An 18,832-nucleotide genomic window follows, 5' to 3' on the forward strand; every position below is an offset into this window, starting at 1 on the left:
TAAATAAATACAAAAATAAATACTGTAGCAAAAACGCAGTTTGGTATAAAATACAGTGGAAAAATTAAATTTATATAATTTTTATGTTGTTCAAAAGGAAAATTAACCAAAAACGAACAACTTAATAAATGCACATCGCACAACGCCAAAACTTAGAATAAAAAAAGAAGGCAGCAAACAAATTAACAGCCTAATTATGATTGAATTGTTTAGAACAACTATATTTACGACAAAATGTGGAACAAATAATTTAAAGAACACTAATACAAATCAAAAATATCAGAGCAAAGCCACAAACTGCCATTAAGACGACGGATGAGTCTTGACCTGAAACAACAAATTCAAAACATCAGACTAATTTTTCTAACAGAATAAAAAAAAAAATCTGCATTATATAAAAACGAAAAAAAAAAAAAAAAAATGTATTTATTTATTTGTATAGCCTACCCGATATAAAAATACAATAACCCGTTTTTTTATATATATATATATATAGCCTAACGGATAGCAAACAGAAACACTACAAAAAGGAAATTAAGCATTCTTACCTAAGCTTTCAATTCGATTTAATTTTTTTCATATTATGTGAGAGGAACACCAGCTTGTCCACATTGCTGGGAAGAAGGGAGCTTCTCGACGTGTTCACAATGAAGCTGGCCTTTGAAAAGATGCGCTCTGATGGAGTGGATGTGGAAGGGATACAGTGGAGGCGTTTAGGCGTTAGGCGTTGATCTCTCGTTGCTGATGTCATACACTGACTGCGCAGCCCTTGATTGCGTAATTTCACGTGATTTTTTTTTTTTTTTGCAACAAACCGACTAATGAAAATGTATTCGACCAAGCCCTCTTCATATCGACTAAAGTTTAGTCGACTATTTGGGGGCAGCCCTACTATTGTTCCGGTCTGCAACATATTAAGATTTGGGGAGATGGTAAGCGAACAAGCACATCTCTTAAGCCTCATGTTGGATGCAGTACAAATGGACAGAAAGAAATGGGAGAGGTGCATTTCCAACGCATGAAAAACAAATACATTGCAGAAAGGGCAGGAGTTACTGAAATGAGGTTTAGGATTCAGATTTAGCCTTCTTTTAATTTAGAGATACACAACTGTACACGCTGCTTAGACACTATTGAAGTTCTCAAAAACTCTTTCACCTTCCAAAATAATGATATAAAAACACATCTGTTTTAAAGAGTGTAAAAGTAAAAAGTTGGAAGACAAACAATATCACCTTGCCTGGATTCAGTCAAAGTGTCTCCTCATTAGCATTATCTTCAAGGCACATAAATGTGAAAGACCGCATCGTACTCCTGTTCAGAATCACTCCCGCGGCCTCTGCTCTATTTTGTCCCTGATTGCATATTGTGTTTGTGTATTTTTAGGTCTCGGTTGGCCTGGAGAAACTCATTAAGGAGAAAGTCAATTGGGATGTGCACAGCTGGGGGTGAGAAAAAGACATCCCAGAGACCTGCCATCTACCCTGTGAAACACAAGCACGGGGTAATTGGAGGTGGATGAATGCAGGGAAAAGGGTTTTTTTGTGGGGTTAGTTTGTTAGCTCATGCAATCATGCAACACTTCTGAGCGCAGTTTCACATGGTGATGAAATGGTAAATGGTGCAATCAGAACAGAAATGCATGAGGGAAAAGTTATATAGGAGTAATAAAAATCAGATTCATGCGAAAAGCCAAGTAAATATATATATTTTTTAAACATGCATCAAGCAAGCAATAGCATCCGTTTAGATTTAATGTTCACTTCAAAAACCTATTCAGTTCAAAAACAATGACTATAACAATACTATTATGATCTGTCACATGAAGCGAATCTCCCATATCATTCATTCATTCATTTTCTTTTTGGCTTAGTCCTTTTATTAATCTGGGATCACAACAGTGGAATGAACCACTAATTTATCCAGCATATGTTTTATATAATGTTATGTGTATTTATATAGCGCATTGATCATGTATGGACATACACCCAAAATGCTTTACAATCATGAGGGAGGTCTCTCCACACCACCACTAGTGTGCAGTATCCACTTGGAAGTGAACTACACTGTTCCAATTTACTATGACCTTCCATGTGAAGCTGATTTGACACAATCTACATTGTAAAAGCGCTATACAAATAAAGCTGAATGGGAAGATGCAACAACAGCCACAGGACAACAGCACCAGTGCGCTCACTACACACCAACTATAGGGAGAGTGGAGAGACAATTCGGTGAATGGGATGATTGGGAGGTCATGATAGGTAAGGGCTGATGGAGGCAATTTGGCCAGGACACCGAGGTTACACCCCTACTGGTGGAATTACACAAGAAGAGGATGCACGAGAGAAATTTGAGATCATCAAAAAGCTTACACAGCGGCCTTTGGTAGATTTGCAAAAACAAAAACTGCGAGCAGACGTACCTCCAGTTACACATTTCTCTGTCCCCAGAAATGTAGATCTGAGTACATATCCAAAATGAGCCTGGGTTGTGTTTTTTTCCTTTGCCATTATCATTATAATTGGGGAGTAGATTCTTTTAAATTTACAAAGATAAAATAAAAATTGCTGGTGTCACAGTGGTTAGCACTGTCGCCTCACAGCAAGAAGGTCTCTGGTTCGAGTCCCAGCTGGGTCGGTTGGCATTTTTGTGTGGAGTTTCATGATCTTCCAATGTTCATGTGTTTCCTCTGGATGCTCTGTTTTCCCCTACAGTCCAAAGACAAGCGCTATAGGTGAATTGGATAAACTAAATTGGCCATAGTGTATAAGTGTGAATGAGTGTGTATGGATGTTTCTTAGTACTGGGTTGCAGCTGGAAGGGTATTCAATGTGTAAAACATATGCTGGATAAGTTGGCGGTTCATTCCACTGTGGTGACCCCTGATGAATAAAAGGACAAAGCCGAAGGAAAAATTATAATAATCATTATATTTATTCTTGTTGTGAAGTCTACTTAATGACTACATGCACAAATGTTTCTAAAGATGTTTAGCCTAAAACTGTAGAATGGAAGCATAATTATATTTTCAATCTGTGAAAGAATATAAGAAAACAGAGGTGTTAATGTTTTGAAAGAAGTGGCTACATTCAATCAGACTTGTTTTTTTATAATAACAGGATAAAACAGCATTATTATATAATACAATAAAAGACTAGAAGTGTTGACATTCCTCTTCCATGCCTCAAAACCCCACAGAGACCCAGCTTGAGAAAAGCCTAACAAGCAAAAGTGCAAAAAAAAAAGTTGAAAGAGAATAAAGTGATGATGGATGATAGAGAACAAGTCCTTACAGAGTTAAAACCAGAAATTCTGACTCTAAACAGGTACAGCTTCCTATGTTTCTTCACATTAGTGCCCTGGCAAACCGATAGTCAAACACTGAACACCAATTGTCACTGAGCATTGGTCAGCTTAGTTTATACAGTGTGTTGCACTCTGTCAGCAATGAGTTGAACTCTGTTGGAGGATTTTCGGCCAGTTGAGCATGCGGAATCATGCTGTCAGTAAGAGAGATAGAACTCTGGTTGCTGTTCAGAACAGAAAGAGAACTGATCTCAATTTAATGTCATCTTATCTAGGAGTTTCAATACATAAATATACAAATTTTGGCACAAAAATAAAAAAGTAAGTTATTGAACGTTATTAAAATTTTAATGTTTCATCATATAGAGGGCATCAATTAAAACCAGTGACTCGCAACTTGTGGTACAATTGGTGGAGATAATAAATCATTTATTGGTTTTACAGAGGACCTTGAAACTCCTTGACTTCTTGAAACAGCCCCTTTTAGGCTTTGACTCTAATTGCGCCATTTTGGTCACTGTCGCTTTAAATTCAAATGAGGAGTGGGGTTACAAATGCCTATGCCTCAGCATAGTGGCAGATTCATAAACAAGACTAATGTCCTATGCTAATGAAGGAGAGAACGTCACTAATGGGCGGGGCTTCCACCATCTGATGACATGTACAAAGTGAAAATGCCAATCAAAGTGTTTCTGCAGACTGTTTTCATGAAGTGTAATTCTAAAAAATAAAATTAATGCAGTTTTACCATTAAAATCTGGTTATATATACAGACTGCTGCCACACAACTGTGTTTAAACCCCTTATAAAAGTGATTTTTGCATAATAGGTCCCCTTTAATATATATCTACCTTATTCCTTATCGGACAGCTAATATTAAAAATAATGATTTATCATTTGATACTGATATGATCACTGATACATTATATTGTACATCCCTAAGTTGTGAAGGACTTCAAAACTCCTCAAACATCTTAAAAATGAGCCAACTGCACAAAAAAATTATATTTAAAAAACTGCCTTCAAAGTCTCACTGCAATACTACTGTGAGAAAAAGTAAGGGGGGAAAATGGACAGCTCCCAAATTTCCATAGCCGTACTTTTGGGACTGAGCTCTGGCAGTCTAGAGAACAAGGCATGGCATCACACTTTAATCTCTGAGCCATTTTCCACAGTTCGTCGTTCTTTTAGGATTTTATTTTTTATACCCTGCTCTTTTTTCATTTTAAGCATTACCAGACCTTATAAAAGTACATGGGTTGTAAGGAAGTTGTAAAATATGGAGCAATGAGTACTTTGGTTAGATTCAAGTTTTGCTAGCTTACTCAAAATACTGCTTGTTCAGCATTACAGCACACATTTATTCAAAATTATGAGCACTCATGTGATTTTTTTTTTCCTTTTTCAAATATTTACCAAATTATGTTTAACAGAGCAAGTCATTTTTCACAGTATTTCCTATAATATGTTTTCTTTTGGGGAAAGTCTTACTTGTTTTATTTTGGCAAGAATAATAGCAGCTTTTATTTTTTTTTAAACCATTTAAGGTCAATATTAGTAGCCCACTTAAGCAATATGTTTTTGATTGTCTACAGAACAAACTGTTACACAATGACTTGCCTAATTACCATACCTGCCAACATTTGCCTCCAAAATAATGGTGTGTGTTTGTCTGAATAACACAGCTGAGAACCAGGTTAGTAACTGTCCTGTGGTGTTAGTAAGTGTAATATGGAACGGGTTTTGGGCGGTTGATGCAATCGAATAAGTACTATACCAAAGTTGCCAACCCGGGGTGTTACAGACTGTACTAAAAAGCTAAGAACAAAGGGTGGGGTGAAATTTCAGGAGTTTTCCGGAAGAAATAACAAAATGGGAGGATGGTGGGAGATGGATCTGAAATACTGGAGACTGATGGAAAAAACTGGTGTTGGCAGGTATGCTAATTACTCTAAATAACCCAAATAAGCCTTTAAATGTCACTTAAAGCTGAATACTAGTATCTTGAAAAGTATCTAGTAAAATATTACATACTGTCATCTTGGGTTGGGTGATGTCGACCAATTTGGCATCGTACAATATCTAATGTGAGACATAGCGATGGACGATGGCATTGTCGTCGTAGGCAGCGGTGAATAAATTATTTATGAATAATTCATTCATTCATTCATTCATAACGAATAATTATTTGTAGGCTACCATTTCAACTACCTGACCCACATGGTCTTTGTTTTATCCATAACCAAATCATAAATAAATAAAGTATTAGTTACACACAAATTACCACCTGTCAATCACTTTTTTTCACGAGACTCTGGCATGAATAGGCAGAGTGATCTGTGTCGTTATAATGGCGTCGACAAACTTGGGTGGTAAAAAGGTGCACAACCAACAGCAACCAACCAACTGTATCTGAGGTTTTCACTAAAATTAGTAAGTACAAGCGTGAAAGTGAAAGATTGAAGCAGTGTACTGACGCTGTGACACGTTACCTGATAGATTCAAAAGACTGAACAGTTTTTAGATATAGACAAGATTAATTAAATATCACGTTAAACAACTATAGTGAGACACAATCCAGCAGTACATCCTTGATAAACTGTGAGCGCATGGCCTACACTGCAGAGCATGCCAGAGTGTGTGTCTGTGTTTGTGTGTGGTCACATGATGTGCGTTTTCAGCAGTGTAGTGTGGAAGGAGGTTTTTTCAGAAATGGCATCATCTATCAACCCAACCCTACTGTCATCATGACAAAGATAAAATAAATCAGTTATAAGAAATGAGTTATTAAAACTATTATATTTAGAAATGTGTTGAAAAAAAAAAAATCTTCTCTCCGTTAAACATACATTGGGGAAAAACATACAGGGGGCTAATAATTATGACTTAAACTGTATATGTTGTTCAAAACCTATGACTTTATTTCTTCCAAAGAAGAGTGAATTCAATATTTTAAACTAAAGAATGATGCTTCTTGTGCATGTAATCATAATGATGACTTTCAAGCTTTAGTGTATAGAAGGAAAACAATGGTCTCATGCTGTGTTCACACCAGACGCGGAACGCGTGGATGAATCGCGCTGTTTGTGCGTAAAAAGCCGCGTGAACATTTGAGTTTACTCGCTTCATTCGCGCGTCAATCCCTGCTTAATTCGCGCGTCAAATCCGTTGCATTCGCACGTCAAATTCACATCAGAACAGACGCGGATTCACGTGATGGGCAGGGCTTCTGTCTGCCCGGTGACTCTAGCTTCATAGCTAAATATCTAACATGGATTTTATTGAGAAAATAACAGTTTTTGTGCTTTATGAAGGCTGAAAAACAGCGTCGATTCCTTTAGGGCCGCATCTGAGTCCACTAGATCATTTCAGAGGTGAATCCATCTCTGTGAGCTCATAAACTCCTTCAGAAACTTAACCTGGATGATGAAGGCTTTTAGCGGTGCTTCCGACTGAGCCCAGCCCAGTTTGATAAACTGTTGTCGGTGAAGGCTGGAGGATTTCCCCCGGGACTCCAACAACAGGTGTATGTCACAATCATGCCCCCACAAGAGCAAGCTCCTGATTGGTTAATGCGGTGCGAATGTCCGCTGAAGTTCAGACTTTCGAATTCAAGCAAGTCGCATGAAACGCGCGTCAAACACGCAAAACGCTTAATTCGCGCCGCGCCTTTTGCACAATTTATGTCATTCGCACCGTGCCATTCGCACGTATTGTGCCGCAGGATGTCTATTCGCGCGTTTGCATTGACTTAACATGTAAATCACTCACGCTTGATGCCATTCCATGTTTGGTGTGAACGCAGCATTCCACATGTAACCACAAAACAACAATTCCACATCTTCTGAAGCCATATGATAGTGGATAAATGCACCTCAAACAAAACAGCATGGCGTTAGAAATGCCAAAGGCATGGGCTTGATTTTCAGGGAATGCAGGAACTGAAGAAGTGTTTACGTGAATGCAAAAGAAATCTGCCTAATGCATGAAAAATATGAATGTAAAATTATAAATCACTTTATCTGTTTAACAAACTGAATGCTTCATCAATCAAACTGGTTTTTAAATTCATTGATCTATTCGAGTTGGTTGTAGTCTTTATTGTAACATAAGAAATGATATGATTGGTAACATAATGCACAGGATAAATAGTTTTATGCAGCTTTCTAAAGCATGATAGTGTCAGTGTCCATAGGGGTTGACAATGGTGGCCATTACACTTTCATCTTCTATGTTCCATAGACCAAAAAAGAGAGAAATCCTTTGGGTTTAAAAAGGCATGAATGTGAGTAAATGACGGGAGAATATTAATTATGGTCGGAACTACTCTTTCAACTGTTCCTTTAAAAATTCATAACATTATTTTGGAAGTGGTATGAATTAAACATGCAAACTGGTAGCTCTTTGAACTAGCCTTTAACAAACTCATCCTTTGATTTGGAGACCAGGCCCTCACCCTCAGCTGAAGCCAGTTGACCCCAGTGACCCAGGCAGATGGTGAGAAGCACCAGAGAGGAGCAGACGACCCTCATGACTCCCTCCTTCAGCTCCTACAGCCAAATAAAAAGAAATAGGTGAACAGTTGAGAAGGAAACTACACAAGCAGATCAAGATAAATTCAGTGAACAGGTATATTAACAAATACTGTTTTAAGCACATTCTCAAAGGCTGCCATTTTTTTTTAACATTTGATACCATACTGTACATCTGCAATAATTGCCAGAAAGTGTAAAAAAAAGCATGTGGGACTAGTCATAATCAATTCAGCAGTTAACGGCCAGATTAATAATGGTGCCTATTAGGTTGGATGGGTGATTTTTAGAGTATAAATTGTGGTAATGATCCAAGGCATTTCCAATAAAGCTTTGTAAGCCATGACGTTTGATGATTATCATTATTGTAGTGTCCATCTGTCCCTCTCAGTAAAAGTGTCATTTCTATCAGAAAAGAAGAAAAATGCAGTGTATGCTGGATATTGCCTGTTAGTCTTTTTAAAAATGCAAAATGATAATTCCTGAAGTGGCATCCAGTTATTGTTTTAAAATATAAATGGTTAGTTTTTCTTTTTAATCCAATTTTGTATTAAAAAATCCAACAATTAAGTCAATAAGGACATGCATCACACTGGGAATGAAAGGAATGTATATTTCATTGTGTGATATACAGTTGAAGTCAGAATTATTAGCCCCCCTGAATTATTAGCTCCCCTGTTTATTAATCTACATCTACATTTGCTGACAGTCTGACCTGCCTATCGGAATTAAGGGAGATGACTGTCCGACTCTATTTAATTGGATAAACATTTTTTAGTTTTATGCTTTACCCAGAATATAAAAATACATATAAACACATTTAGATCATTTACTGTAATCATTACTATTGGACTGTGAAAAGACTTTCAACCAGCACAACAAAAAATGTTTCTGAAGACAATCACCTACTGCACCTTTAATTAACATTTCTCATTATTATCTGAAATCAGATAGCTCCTTTTTTTTTTTTTTGCAGTTTTTATTTTCGTGAATCCACCAGAGGCGGCTGTGTATGCTTTTTGAGATCTCAGATTTCTCTCTCAAGTGTCATTTGGGCCTGCTGTTCTCACGTAAATCCACTAGAGGCTGCTGTCAACTGACTGACTAAATGACTGACTGACTGACTGACCGATCAACTGACCCACCCTCCTCCTTCCCTAAACCTAACCAATAGTGTTTTCAAAAGCACCAGCTGACCTGTCCACCCACTTCCCTAAACCCAATCAAAAGAACAAAAAAGTTCTGGAAAAGATCAAGCCAGGTAATAGAAATTAACGCAAAAGTAACGTAACACTTTACTTACTATAAATAGTAACTAAGTGATGGAACTAGGTACTTTTTTGGGAGTAACTCAATATTGTAATGCATTACTTTCAAAAGTAACAATCCCCAAAAATGTTTTCGATAATATTTTTATTTATACATTTTTTTATTATTTGTTTTGTTTTGGCTAGAACAAAAGCAGTTTTAAGTAAAACATTTTATTCAAAAGTCAAAATTATTAGCCCCCTTAAGCCCTCATAAATTTTTTTTGATTGTCTACGGAACAAACCATTGTTATACAATGACTTGCCTAATTACCCTAACCTGCCTGATTAACCTACACTGTAAAACCCAAAAAGTTAAGGTCACTAAAACAAATCATTTAAGTTCAAAAACTAATCCTAATGAGTACTGTGAACATACTCCATTTGCAAAACCAAAGCAATTTGAGCACAGTAAAACCCAATAAATAAAAATAACTCAACTTATTGAGTTTTACAGCACTCAGTTGGTTTAAGGCAACTCAAACCGTTTGAGGTAACCAATTGCAACAAACCATTTGAGTTAAAAAACTAATCTGTATGAGTACTGTGAACTTACTCCATTTAAGTTAAAGTAATGAGGTATTTAGTTAACTCACTACCTTCAACACTGAGTTCAAAACTCTTTTCAAATTAGTAGAATTTACTTTCAGTCAATTTTGAGTTACTTACAGTTATTTCATTTGATAAAGTTAACTGTTGGGTTTTGCAGTGTAGTTAAAATAGTTAAGTCTTTAAATTATGTAGCATCCTAAAAATATCTAGTAAAATATTATGTACTGTCATTATGGCAAAGATAAAATAAATCAGTTATTAGAAATGAGTTATTAAAAGTATTATATTTAGAAATGTGTTGAAAAATATACAGAGAGGGTAATAATTCAGGTCTAAAAATTCTGATTTCAACTGAACCATTATTGCAGTGATCCATATTTATTCAGCACGCTTTGCTGCTTGCAAGATTCACATGAAACCAAATGGACTATCAAGTATGCCTCAAACGTGTTTACATCTGCTCACAGAACCAAAACCACCTCACGTCCCTGTTTACAGGCATGCTTGCTTTCTCAAAGTGACCCTCACAGGCATGTCTGAACATGAACCTGTCAGATTGATGTACTAGTCAGAAAGCCTGAGGGGTGAGGTCTTCTCCTTGGCCTTTTTAAGGCTTTCTTGTAAATTTCATGCCGCCGGTGATGTTTGTGCAGGCAACACCTAATCTGCATCCTCAAACTGAGGTCACAGCACCTGTAGGCACAATATCAGCTGAAACACCGAAAGTGAAGCTGTTGTGCAAAAAATAACACTATCACCTGAAGATGAGAAACACTCTACATTCTTTCACCGGCTGCCCGCATGTCTGTTTCTATCATTCCAATTCAGTTATTTACAAAAGCTCTACCTCACTTCTCTCCGCGAAATCAACAGCGTTTTTGTAAACAAGACAGCATCCATTTCAGGTGAGCGAGACGGAGATACTCCATTACCTGTATTCAATGCCTCCGGGCAATTTCTCATTACCATTTGCTTTCACGCACAGAAAAAAAAAGGAATGGAAATTAAAGCTTGTGCTTGTTTTGTTCTCTTTTCACTTTGTTTGTCGTGCAAGGAGAACAGCTGGACTGTGCAGATAAAGGAAAGAGTCTCTCTCGCATTGGGTTTTGGCTCAGTGCCCGGCAATCTGAAGTGAATGTCTACAGTCGAAATGACAAAAGCGTTAGTTGGGGGAATCAAGTACTGTATGTGGGCTACAAATGCACCAGTTTTTTTAAATGAAAGATTGAGCTTTACAGTCAATCTATGTGTGCGGAAACAACCCCCCCCCCCCCCAAAAAAATAAATAAATAAATAAAAACGGACCATCTAAGAGAATGGCTAAAAAAAAATGACAATGTGCATTTTTTTTTAATAAACAAGCGCTGTAATTAGTTATTGTTGAAACGTCTACAGTCATTTTGTTCTGCAGACCGCTGACAGGAAGGAGGCTGTCAGGAAGGAGCGTAGTGTTGTTTTCATGTCAGAGCCTGAGAGCTTGGGGAAAGAGGGAGCGTTAAACTCACTCGCTCTCTTCTGAACAGCGCAAACAAGAAGTATTTTCATTCCTATTATATGCACACAGTGCTGTCAGCTAATCACCGGGTTATGAGAGGCTCTAAAATGCAATATTTTAGGAATGGAGGGTTCTAAAAGAGTCACTGCTGTGACGGACTAATGACGGGACATCACACACAGCCTACAAAGTTAAACAGAAAGTTAAATATCGCATTGCAGCAAAAGATTTTGTGCTTTCCAGTCCAGATATTTAAATAATACCAAGAAGCATTTTTTAAACAAGTTTAAATTTAATACTACAAATATTTAAAATTAAGTGATTTTTCCCAACCTAGGCTCATTCTGAAAACGTAGCCCTATTTACATTTCTGGAGATCACGAATTAAGTCCCACATCAAAACTTTCTCCATCAATCAGATTTGTTCATTATTGTTCAAATGGACGGAGCAGCTGAAGTTACAGTAAACAGCACTTGGAGGCGCTCAAGAGCAAAACTGTCAATGCAAGTGCACATTGAAGAAGATGCCCAGAGGCGATATGAACGTGGAGCTGCTTATTGCAAACAAGGTTGGTAAACAATTATCACTTCACCATCCATGCTTGTTCGAATCGCCAGTAAATTTAACAACAAGCGTGTCAACTGTCTGTCTTCTTCTGTGTTACAAGAAGCTTAAAGTTGTGTAGCGCCATCTAATGTCAAGGAGTAACTTTGCGTACTCATCTGCTCGACATCAGTGGAAATGCGGAAACACTTGGGTTTGAATGCGGAAAAACATCTCGAAAAAAGCTGAGCATAAACGCAAACAAAAAGCGTCCAAGTGTGTACAAGTCGTTGTGTAGCCAGAAGTACGTATGGATGCACTTTATTATTTAACTTTATCATTAAAACGAATGCTGCGTTTGTTATGACACCTTTCCTTTTTTTGCTTATATGGATATGTACGTTGGTGGACTTGAGACAGAAAAAAGTTGCCCACAATGACGGGGTTTGAGTTCAGCAAAAACTAGTTCCAGAAAGTGAGCAAGACAAAAAAAAACGAAGCCTAAAAATTAAATAAACAAGTAAATAACAGGGAGAGAATGTGGTAAAATCTGAAACCGTGGTAAAAATCAGGTGAGAGTTTTTCTTTTCTTCTAGATTGTTTTTTAAAACTGTCAGTTGGGCTTAGGGAAGTGGGTGGAAGGGTCAATCAGTGCTTTTGAAAACACTATTGGTTGGGTTTTAAAAAGGATGAGGGTGGGTCAGTCAATCGGTCAGTCATTCAGTCAGTCGACAGCAGCCTCTGCAATTAAAATCGTAGTTTCTGGGATGTATTTGGCATTCTCCAAAAATGTATATAGCGGTACGTTTTCCGAATGAGCCTGGGTTGGATTTTTCTTTAAACAAACTTAATTTGGGGTACACTGTAAAAGGCGATTAGTTATTTTACTTTAAAGAAAAAAGTGAGTAAACCTGTTGCCTTAAAAGCAACACGTTGATTTTACTTAAAAGAAGTCATTAAACCCATTGACTTAACTTCACTTTATAATTACGCACATAGTCTGTTAACTTAGGCAAGGAGATAACTCTATTTTATTTTAGTAAACTCACCTGATTGATTTTAATAGACAAGTAAAATAAACTTATATCTACCAAAAATAAGATTATAGTCCTTACCCCAGATAATTTAGCTTGTTTTAAAAAGAAATGCCTCTCATTTTGACCAATTATTACTGAAAATAAAATATTTTGTGTTGCTTCTATGCTTCTTGATTAAATAATGTTTACATATTTGAACTAAAAAACTAGACACAAAAAAACTTGGCCACACTTTACAATAAGATTCATGTATTTACTAGCATGAACTAATAATTAACGCAAAACTAGTACAGCAGTTATTAATTAATCATAGTTCAACATTTACAAATGCATTATTAACATCCAAATTCATGCTTGTAATGATCCACCGCGAGTTGGCATGAACTAACAATGAATCTCTTTCATTCATTCATTCATTTTCTTTCGGCTTAGACCCTTTATTAATCAGGGGTTGCTACAGTGGAATGAACCGCCAGCTTATCCATCATGTTTTATACAGTGGACGCACTTCCAGCTGCAACCCAGTACTGAGAAACATCCACACTCCTTCACACACATACACTATGGCAAATTAAGTTTATTCAATTCACCAGTACCACATGTCTTTGGACTGTGGGTGAAACCGGAGCACCCGGAGGAAACCAACATAAACAAGGGGAGAACATGCAAACTCCACACAGAAACGCTAACTGACCCAGTGGGTGCTCGAACCAGTGACCATCTTGCTGTGAGGGGACAGTGCTACTGAGCCACTGTGTTGGCCATGAATCACTTTATAAACGTTAATTCACAATACTGTAATACATGTGTTGTTCGTTGTTTGTTCATGCTAATAAATGTATGAACTGACATTAACTAATTCAACTCTATTATATAATAGTTACCAAAAACTCTAAGTAAGAAAATGCTTTTTTTTCCTTGTGGATGCATGCATATACCCAATGTTCCAGAAAGAACAGAGCATTTGGTTACAGCTATACCTGAGAACCCGAGAGACACATCAAACACTAGCGGAGAGCAATCCAGAGAGATTTATAATCGGGTCTGTGGCATTTGTAATCATGTCTGCGGCACTGACCTTCAATTACAGCTGTTTTGCAATCATTCTTTTTCAAAGGAGCATTTACCTTTTTTTTTTCTTTTTCTGATGTCTTTCTTTTCACTCAAGGCTGGAGCTGGTTTGTTTGAATGTTGGTTTGTTAAAACCAAGTTTAATTCTTGATGGGAATCTGTGCCAATCTGGCAAATGGGAATAGTCTGTGTCCATGTATTTCTTTGCAAATGTCTCTTCACCTTGTTTCCCCCTGCATTAGCAGCAGATGGTTTTATCATCAGATAAACCATGCATTTTTCCACTCCCACGGGTTTATTTGGGGGAAAAAACTCTCCTGTGTACCTAAGGAAGAGAGTGTGCTGAGTTTTTAAAGTTTTAAAAGAGATCTTGAATGAATTAGGGTCTTTATCCAATGTAAAAATGTAGGGGATGCATTTAAAACTGTCCTTAAGGGGGTGTTCACACTTGCTCTCTTGGTCTGTTTGTTGTAGACAAACAAACATTCATTCATTCATTTTCTTCAGCTTAGTCCCTTCATTCATCAAGGGTTGCCACAGCAGAAGAAACCCCCAACTTATCCAGCATATGTTTTACACAGTGGATACCCTTCCAGCTGCAACCAAGTACTGGGAAACACCCATACACTCTCACATTCACACACATTCATACACTACGGTCAATTTAGCTTATTCAGTTCACCTACAGCACATGTATTTGAACTGGAGGAAACTGGAGCACCCGGAGAAAACCCACGCAAACACAGGGAGAACATGCAAAGTCCACACAGAAATGACAACTGACCAAGCTGAGACTCAAACCAGCAACCTTCTTGCTGTCAGGTGACAGTGCTTAACACTCAGCCACCATTCCACCCAAAAAACAACATTTTTTATATATATTATTGTCTTTTAGCTGAATATTTTGTTGAACATCCAAAATAATGGTGTGAGCTGGGCTGAATGGGCTTATAAGAGGTGTGTAATGGTGGCATGTTATTTTTACTGGTTGAAAACCTCCAAATAGTTTACAATTGTGGAAAGAAGCCAAAACAGTGCCCAGAATTCAACTGTTACATATATATACAAAGATCTATTGCAATAAGACACAATTATGAAGCCTGTAATGAATAGGCAAGTTTGATTTATACAAAACTAAATAAATAAATAAATAAAATATTTTGCTCAAGCATTCTGTCCTTTTTAGAGTGTCATCTTGTCACACCTCATCTTGCTGTTTTGTTTTGTTTATATCTTTGGTCTGTGCTGCATATATATTTCAAATCAAAAAGTTTGTCAGGAAGCGGATCATGGTCTTTTCTGGAGTTTCAGTCCGCTTGTTTGGTGTCCATCAGTGATTGGATGCCAACGTTCACATTAGGGCTGTGTGATTTGGGGAAAATATCTAATTGTGATTTTTTTAGAACGGATATTGCGATTTGATTTACGATTAAATTCAAACTTCAAGTTGATTTTAATTTAATTCAAGCTTCAGCTAAATAATCTGTGAAATAATTCTGCGACAGCTCTTAAAATGTACCTGTTTTTGTTCAGTGTCTATGACTTTGAAACTAATGATGATGATGCCTCACTACACCATAGCAGAAAGTCAAGCATGTTTAATTTTCTGAAGCATAGCGGACTGGTTTTGAAGCACTTCACCTCAGATGTTATTCGTTATTCTTGTTTACATACATATAATTTATATTGCAAACTTTTACGATTAACTAATCCCAACGTTTCAAATTGCGATTAGATTTAAATTAATTGCACAGCCCTGGTTTACATTTATTCAGATTAACTGCACTAACAGATTAGTTGCACCAGAGTTTGTTGTAATTGTCCTAAATATGCTTGCATGGTTTTCCTCCGGTTTCCCCCACTGTACAATGACATAGAATGGTATAGGTGAATTGAATAAACTAAATTGGCTGTAATGTATGAGTGTGTGCATGAATGAGAGAGTGTATGGAAGTTACTCAATACTGGGTATTAAACATATGCCAGAGTAGTTGGCGGTTAATTCCTCTGTAGCAACCCCTGATAAATCAGGGACAAAGCTGAAGGAAAATCAATGGATAACTGCCAAGTACAGTATGAACACACTTTCAAGAAATGCATTTTACGGTTGATTCACTGCAAAAAGCTCACTGGTTCGAGCCCCGACTGGGTCAGTTGGCATCTCTGTGGGGAGTCTGCATGTTCTCCCTGTGTTTGCGCGGGATTCCTCCGGGTGCTCCGGTTTCCCTCACAAGTCCAAAGACATGTGGTACAGGTTAATTGGGTAAGCTAAATTGTCCGTAGTGTATGAGTGTGAATGAGTGTTTTTGGATGTATCCCAGTACTGGGTTGCCGCTGGAAGGGCATCCGCTGCGTAAAACATATGCTGGATAAGTTGGCAGTTCATTTCGCTGTGGCGAATCCAGATTAATAAATGGACTAAACCAAAAAGAAAATGAATGAATGAATGAATGAATGAAAGTGGCATTTTATAGCTGCAGATGCTGCCAAACATCCCATTCTGCACACACACAGAGCAGAGATGCGATCATTTTCCAAGCTTCATTATGACACGCAGCTTGTCCAGATGTGCAACGGGAAAAAGCAGCTCTCATTCTGTCTCGAGCACCTCTATATATTTGCGAATTATACATTGACGATAAGGGGGGTCAACTGTTTCAGTTAGTTTGTGTAATACACGCTTCAGTCATTTATATATTTATTTTTAATTACATCTAGTTTATTAATAAAATGTATAAAGGTTTTCAGCCTTTTTAAGGGATATTTAGTGTATTTTGAACCACAGTACCCTTTCATTAGCTATTTCAAATGATACTGTAGATGAAACTACAATCTAATCTAATTTGATTTTATTTTCAGGCTAAATACAGATATTAACACCTTTTTCACGAGAAATCAAAATCTTGTAAACAGTGTTTAATGGTGTTCTAGATCTGCCACTTTCAGACATTATTCATGAACAGACTGATTGACACAATTATGCTTTAACAATAGTTTGGACTGTTATCGGGGTGGTCAAATGTATATTATTTATTATTTTAATTATTAACATTATTACTTAAAATACAGATCATAGTGAAATATTTCTCAGTGTCATGCATATATATAATATATACGTATATACAGTTGAAATCAGAATTATTAAATGCCCTTTTAATTTCTTTTTCTTTTTATAAATGTTTTCCAAATAATGTTTAACAGAGCAAGGAAATGTTCACAGTATGTCTGATAATATTTTTTCTTCTGGAGAAAGTCTAATTAGTTTTAGTTTGGATAGAATAGAAAATATAGATAGAACATTTTTTTGGGGAGGTCAAAATTATTAGCCCCTTTAAGCAATACTTTTTTCGATAGTCTACAGAACAAACCATCATTATACAATAACTTGCCTAATTACCATAACCTGCATAGTTAACCTAATTAACCTTGTTAAACCTTTAAATGTCACTTTAAGCTGTATAAAAGTGTCTTAAAAAAATATCTAGTAAAATATTAATTACTGTCATCATGGCAAAGATAAAATAAATTAGTTATTAGAAATGAGTTATTAAAACTATTATGTTTGGAAATGTGTTGAAAAAGTCTCTGTAAACAGAAACTTGGGGAAAATAAACAGGGGGCTAATAATTCAGTGGTTTAATAATTATGACTTCAACTGTATATGTGTGTGTGTGTGTGTACAAGAAAGAACATTCTTCGTATTGTTTCCATACCTTATTATAATAAATACAGGCTATTCTATTCAAAACTACGTCTGAAACTTTGAACAACAAGAACTTCTTTATTTACATGATGAATGCCTCCTGGTATTTCTCGTTTGCATTTCTATATCGCTTAAATTAAAGCGTTTTCTAAATGAATAAAAAATGCTTGTTCATTAAAAAAGCCCAGCTCAACATTGAGCGCACGCGCTGTGTCGCTCTGCCGCTGGGGGGCCAGGATTAGGGCAACAAGTCAAAAAGTTTTTGCCACAAACCAAAGTGGTAAAAAAGCGCAATAAAGGGTACAAGAGGAAAAACCGCTGGACTAGCTGCATCATGCACGCTAAACCAGTCAGCACGTGCCACATTAAAAATAATTAAAACTACAGTGAAATATAAGCACTTGAATGATGAAGTAAATTAATTACACCACGATATACAGAAGCTGCATTAATTTGATATACATCAAAAAAGCAACACCAGCTTATAATTATAGAGTGTATCGATTAATAAATCACTTCATATGCAGCAGGCTTATCATACTCTTTTACTAAATAACTAAATAACCGATTAAACTATCTCCAGGGAATTTGCAAGAATTCACGCAGTTTGACGGGACCAAAGCGAACATAACTTTACCTTCTGTGATCGTTAATCCGTTGAATTATGGCAACATTAATCCACAGAAAAATGTTCTTTGTGTAATCCAGTTTGCTGAAAGAGCTTCCAAGACTCTTCTGTGGCGTGGATAAAGTTTTTTGCTAGGGAGTTCTCCTTCTCCAACTCCTTTCTCCCCTCCCCTCACGGTTGTTTTAATAAACTTTCCCCTCACCGTCGTTCCCCGACGGGAGAATCTCCGCGTGATGACATCATCAGCTGCTCCGTGTGGAAACGCGCCTCAGGCTTTTCTTTCCTCTGCCGCCTCCCACAAGTCCAGCTTTGTTTGATTCTTTCTATGATTGTACGGCTCAGGAACTCGTCTGAGGTCAATTAGCATGACAGCAGACAGCGCTGGGGGTTAATCGGGCCATCTGTGACTGAAAATCAAAGGCAGAATATTACACACCACCTCCATTTTGATGGTTGAACTTCTGAGTCGTCTGGTTTCTGTTTTGATGTTTCGATTTTGGCGGTTAACTATATGGATGGAAGAAATAATCGTTGTTTAATGTCAATTATATCATGATATATGTTATTTATATCATAACTTCCTTCAAAAAGACAAGCTCAGCTTCCAAATAAACGTAAGGGTATTCAACCCCCCACACAAGCATATATGATAAT

At 36.9% G+C, this 18,832-nt stretch overlaps 1 protein-coding gene across 8 annotated transcripts in view; it reads right to left on the reverse strand.

Annotated features, from left to right (window-relative positions):
• col16a1 (collagen, type XVI, alpha 1) overlaps window positions 1–18,362 on the reverse strand; it is a 162,270-nt gene extending 143,908 nt beyond the window's left edge. For 4 of the 8 annotated variants that reach the window (XM_073931847.1, XM_073931844.1, XM_073931846.1 and 1 more), the window contains exons 1-2: window positions 18,188–18,362; window positions 7,766–7,859 (exon numbers count right to left, since the gene is read on the reverse strand). In XM_073931847.1, coding sequence (XP_073787948.1) covers window positions 7,766–7,841 — 76 coding nt within the window. In that variant the 5' untranslated portion in view covers window positions 7,842–7,859; window positions 18,188–18,362. Of the gene's footprint in view, window positions 1–7,723; window positions 7,860–18,187 lie in introns of all 8 variants that reach the window. The other 4 variants (XM_073931845.1, XM_021468177.3, XM_021468178.3 and 1 more) reach the window with 1 other exon arrangement.
• Between the last annotated feature and the right edge of the window lie 470 nt (window positions 18,363–18,832).

Source organism: Danio rerio, chromosome 19 (assembly GCF_049306965.1).
Source record: "Danio rerio strain Tuebingen ecotype United States chromosome 19, GRCz12tu, whole genome shotgun sequence".
NCBI classification, from domain to species: Eukaryota; Metazoa; Chordata; class Actinopteri; order Cypriniformes; family Danionidae; genus Danio; species Danio rerio.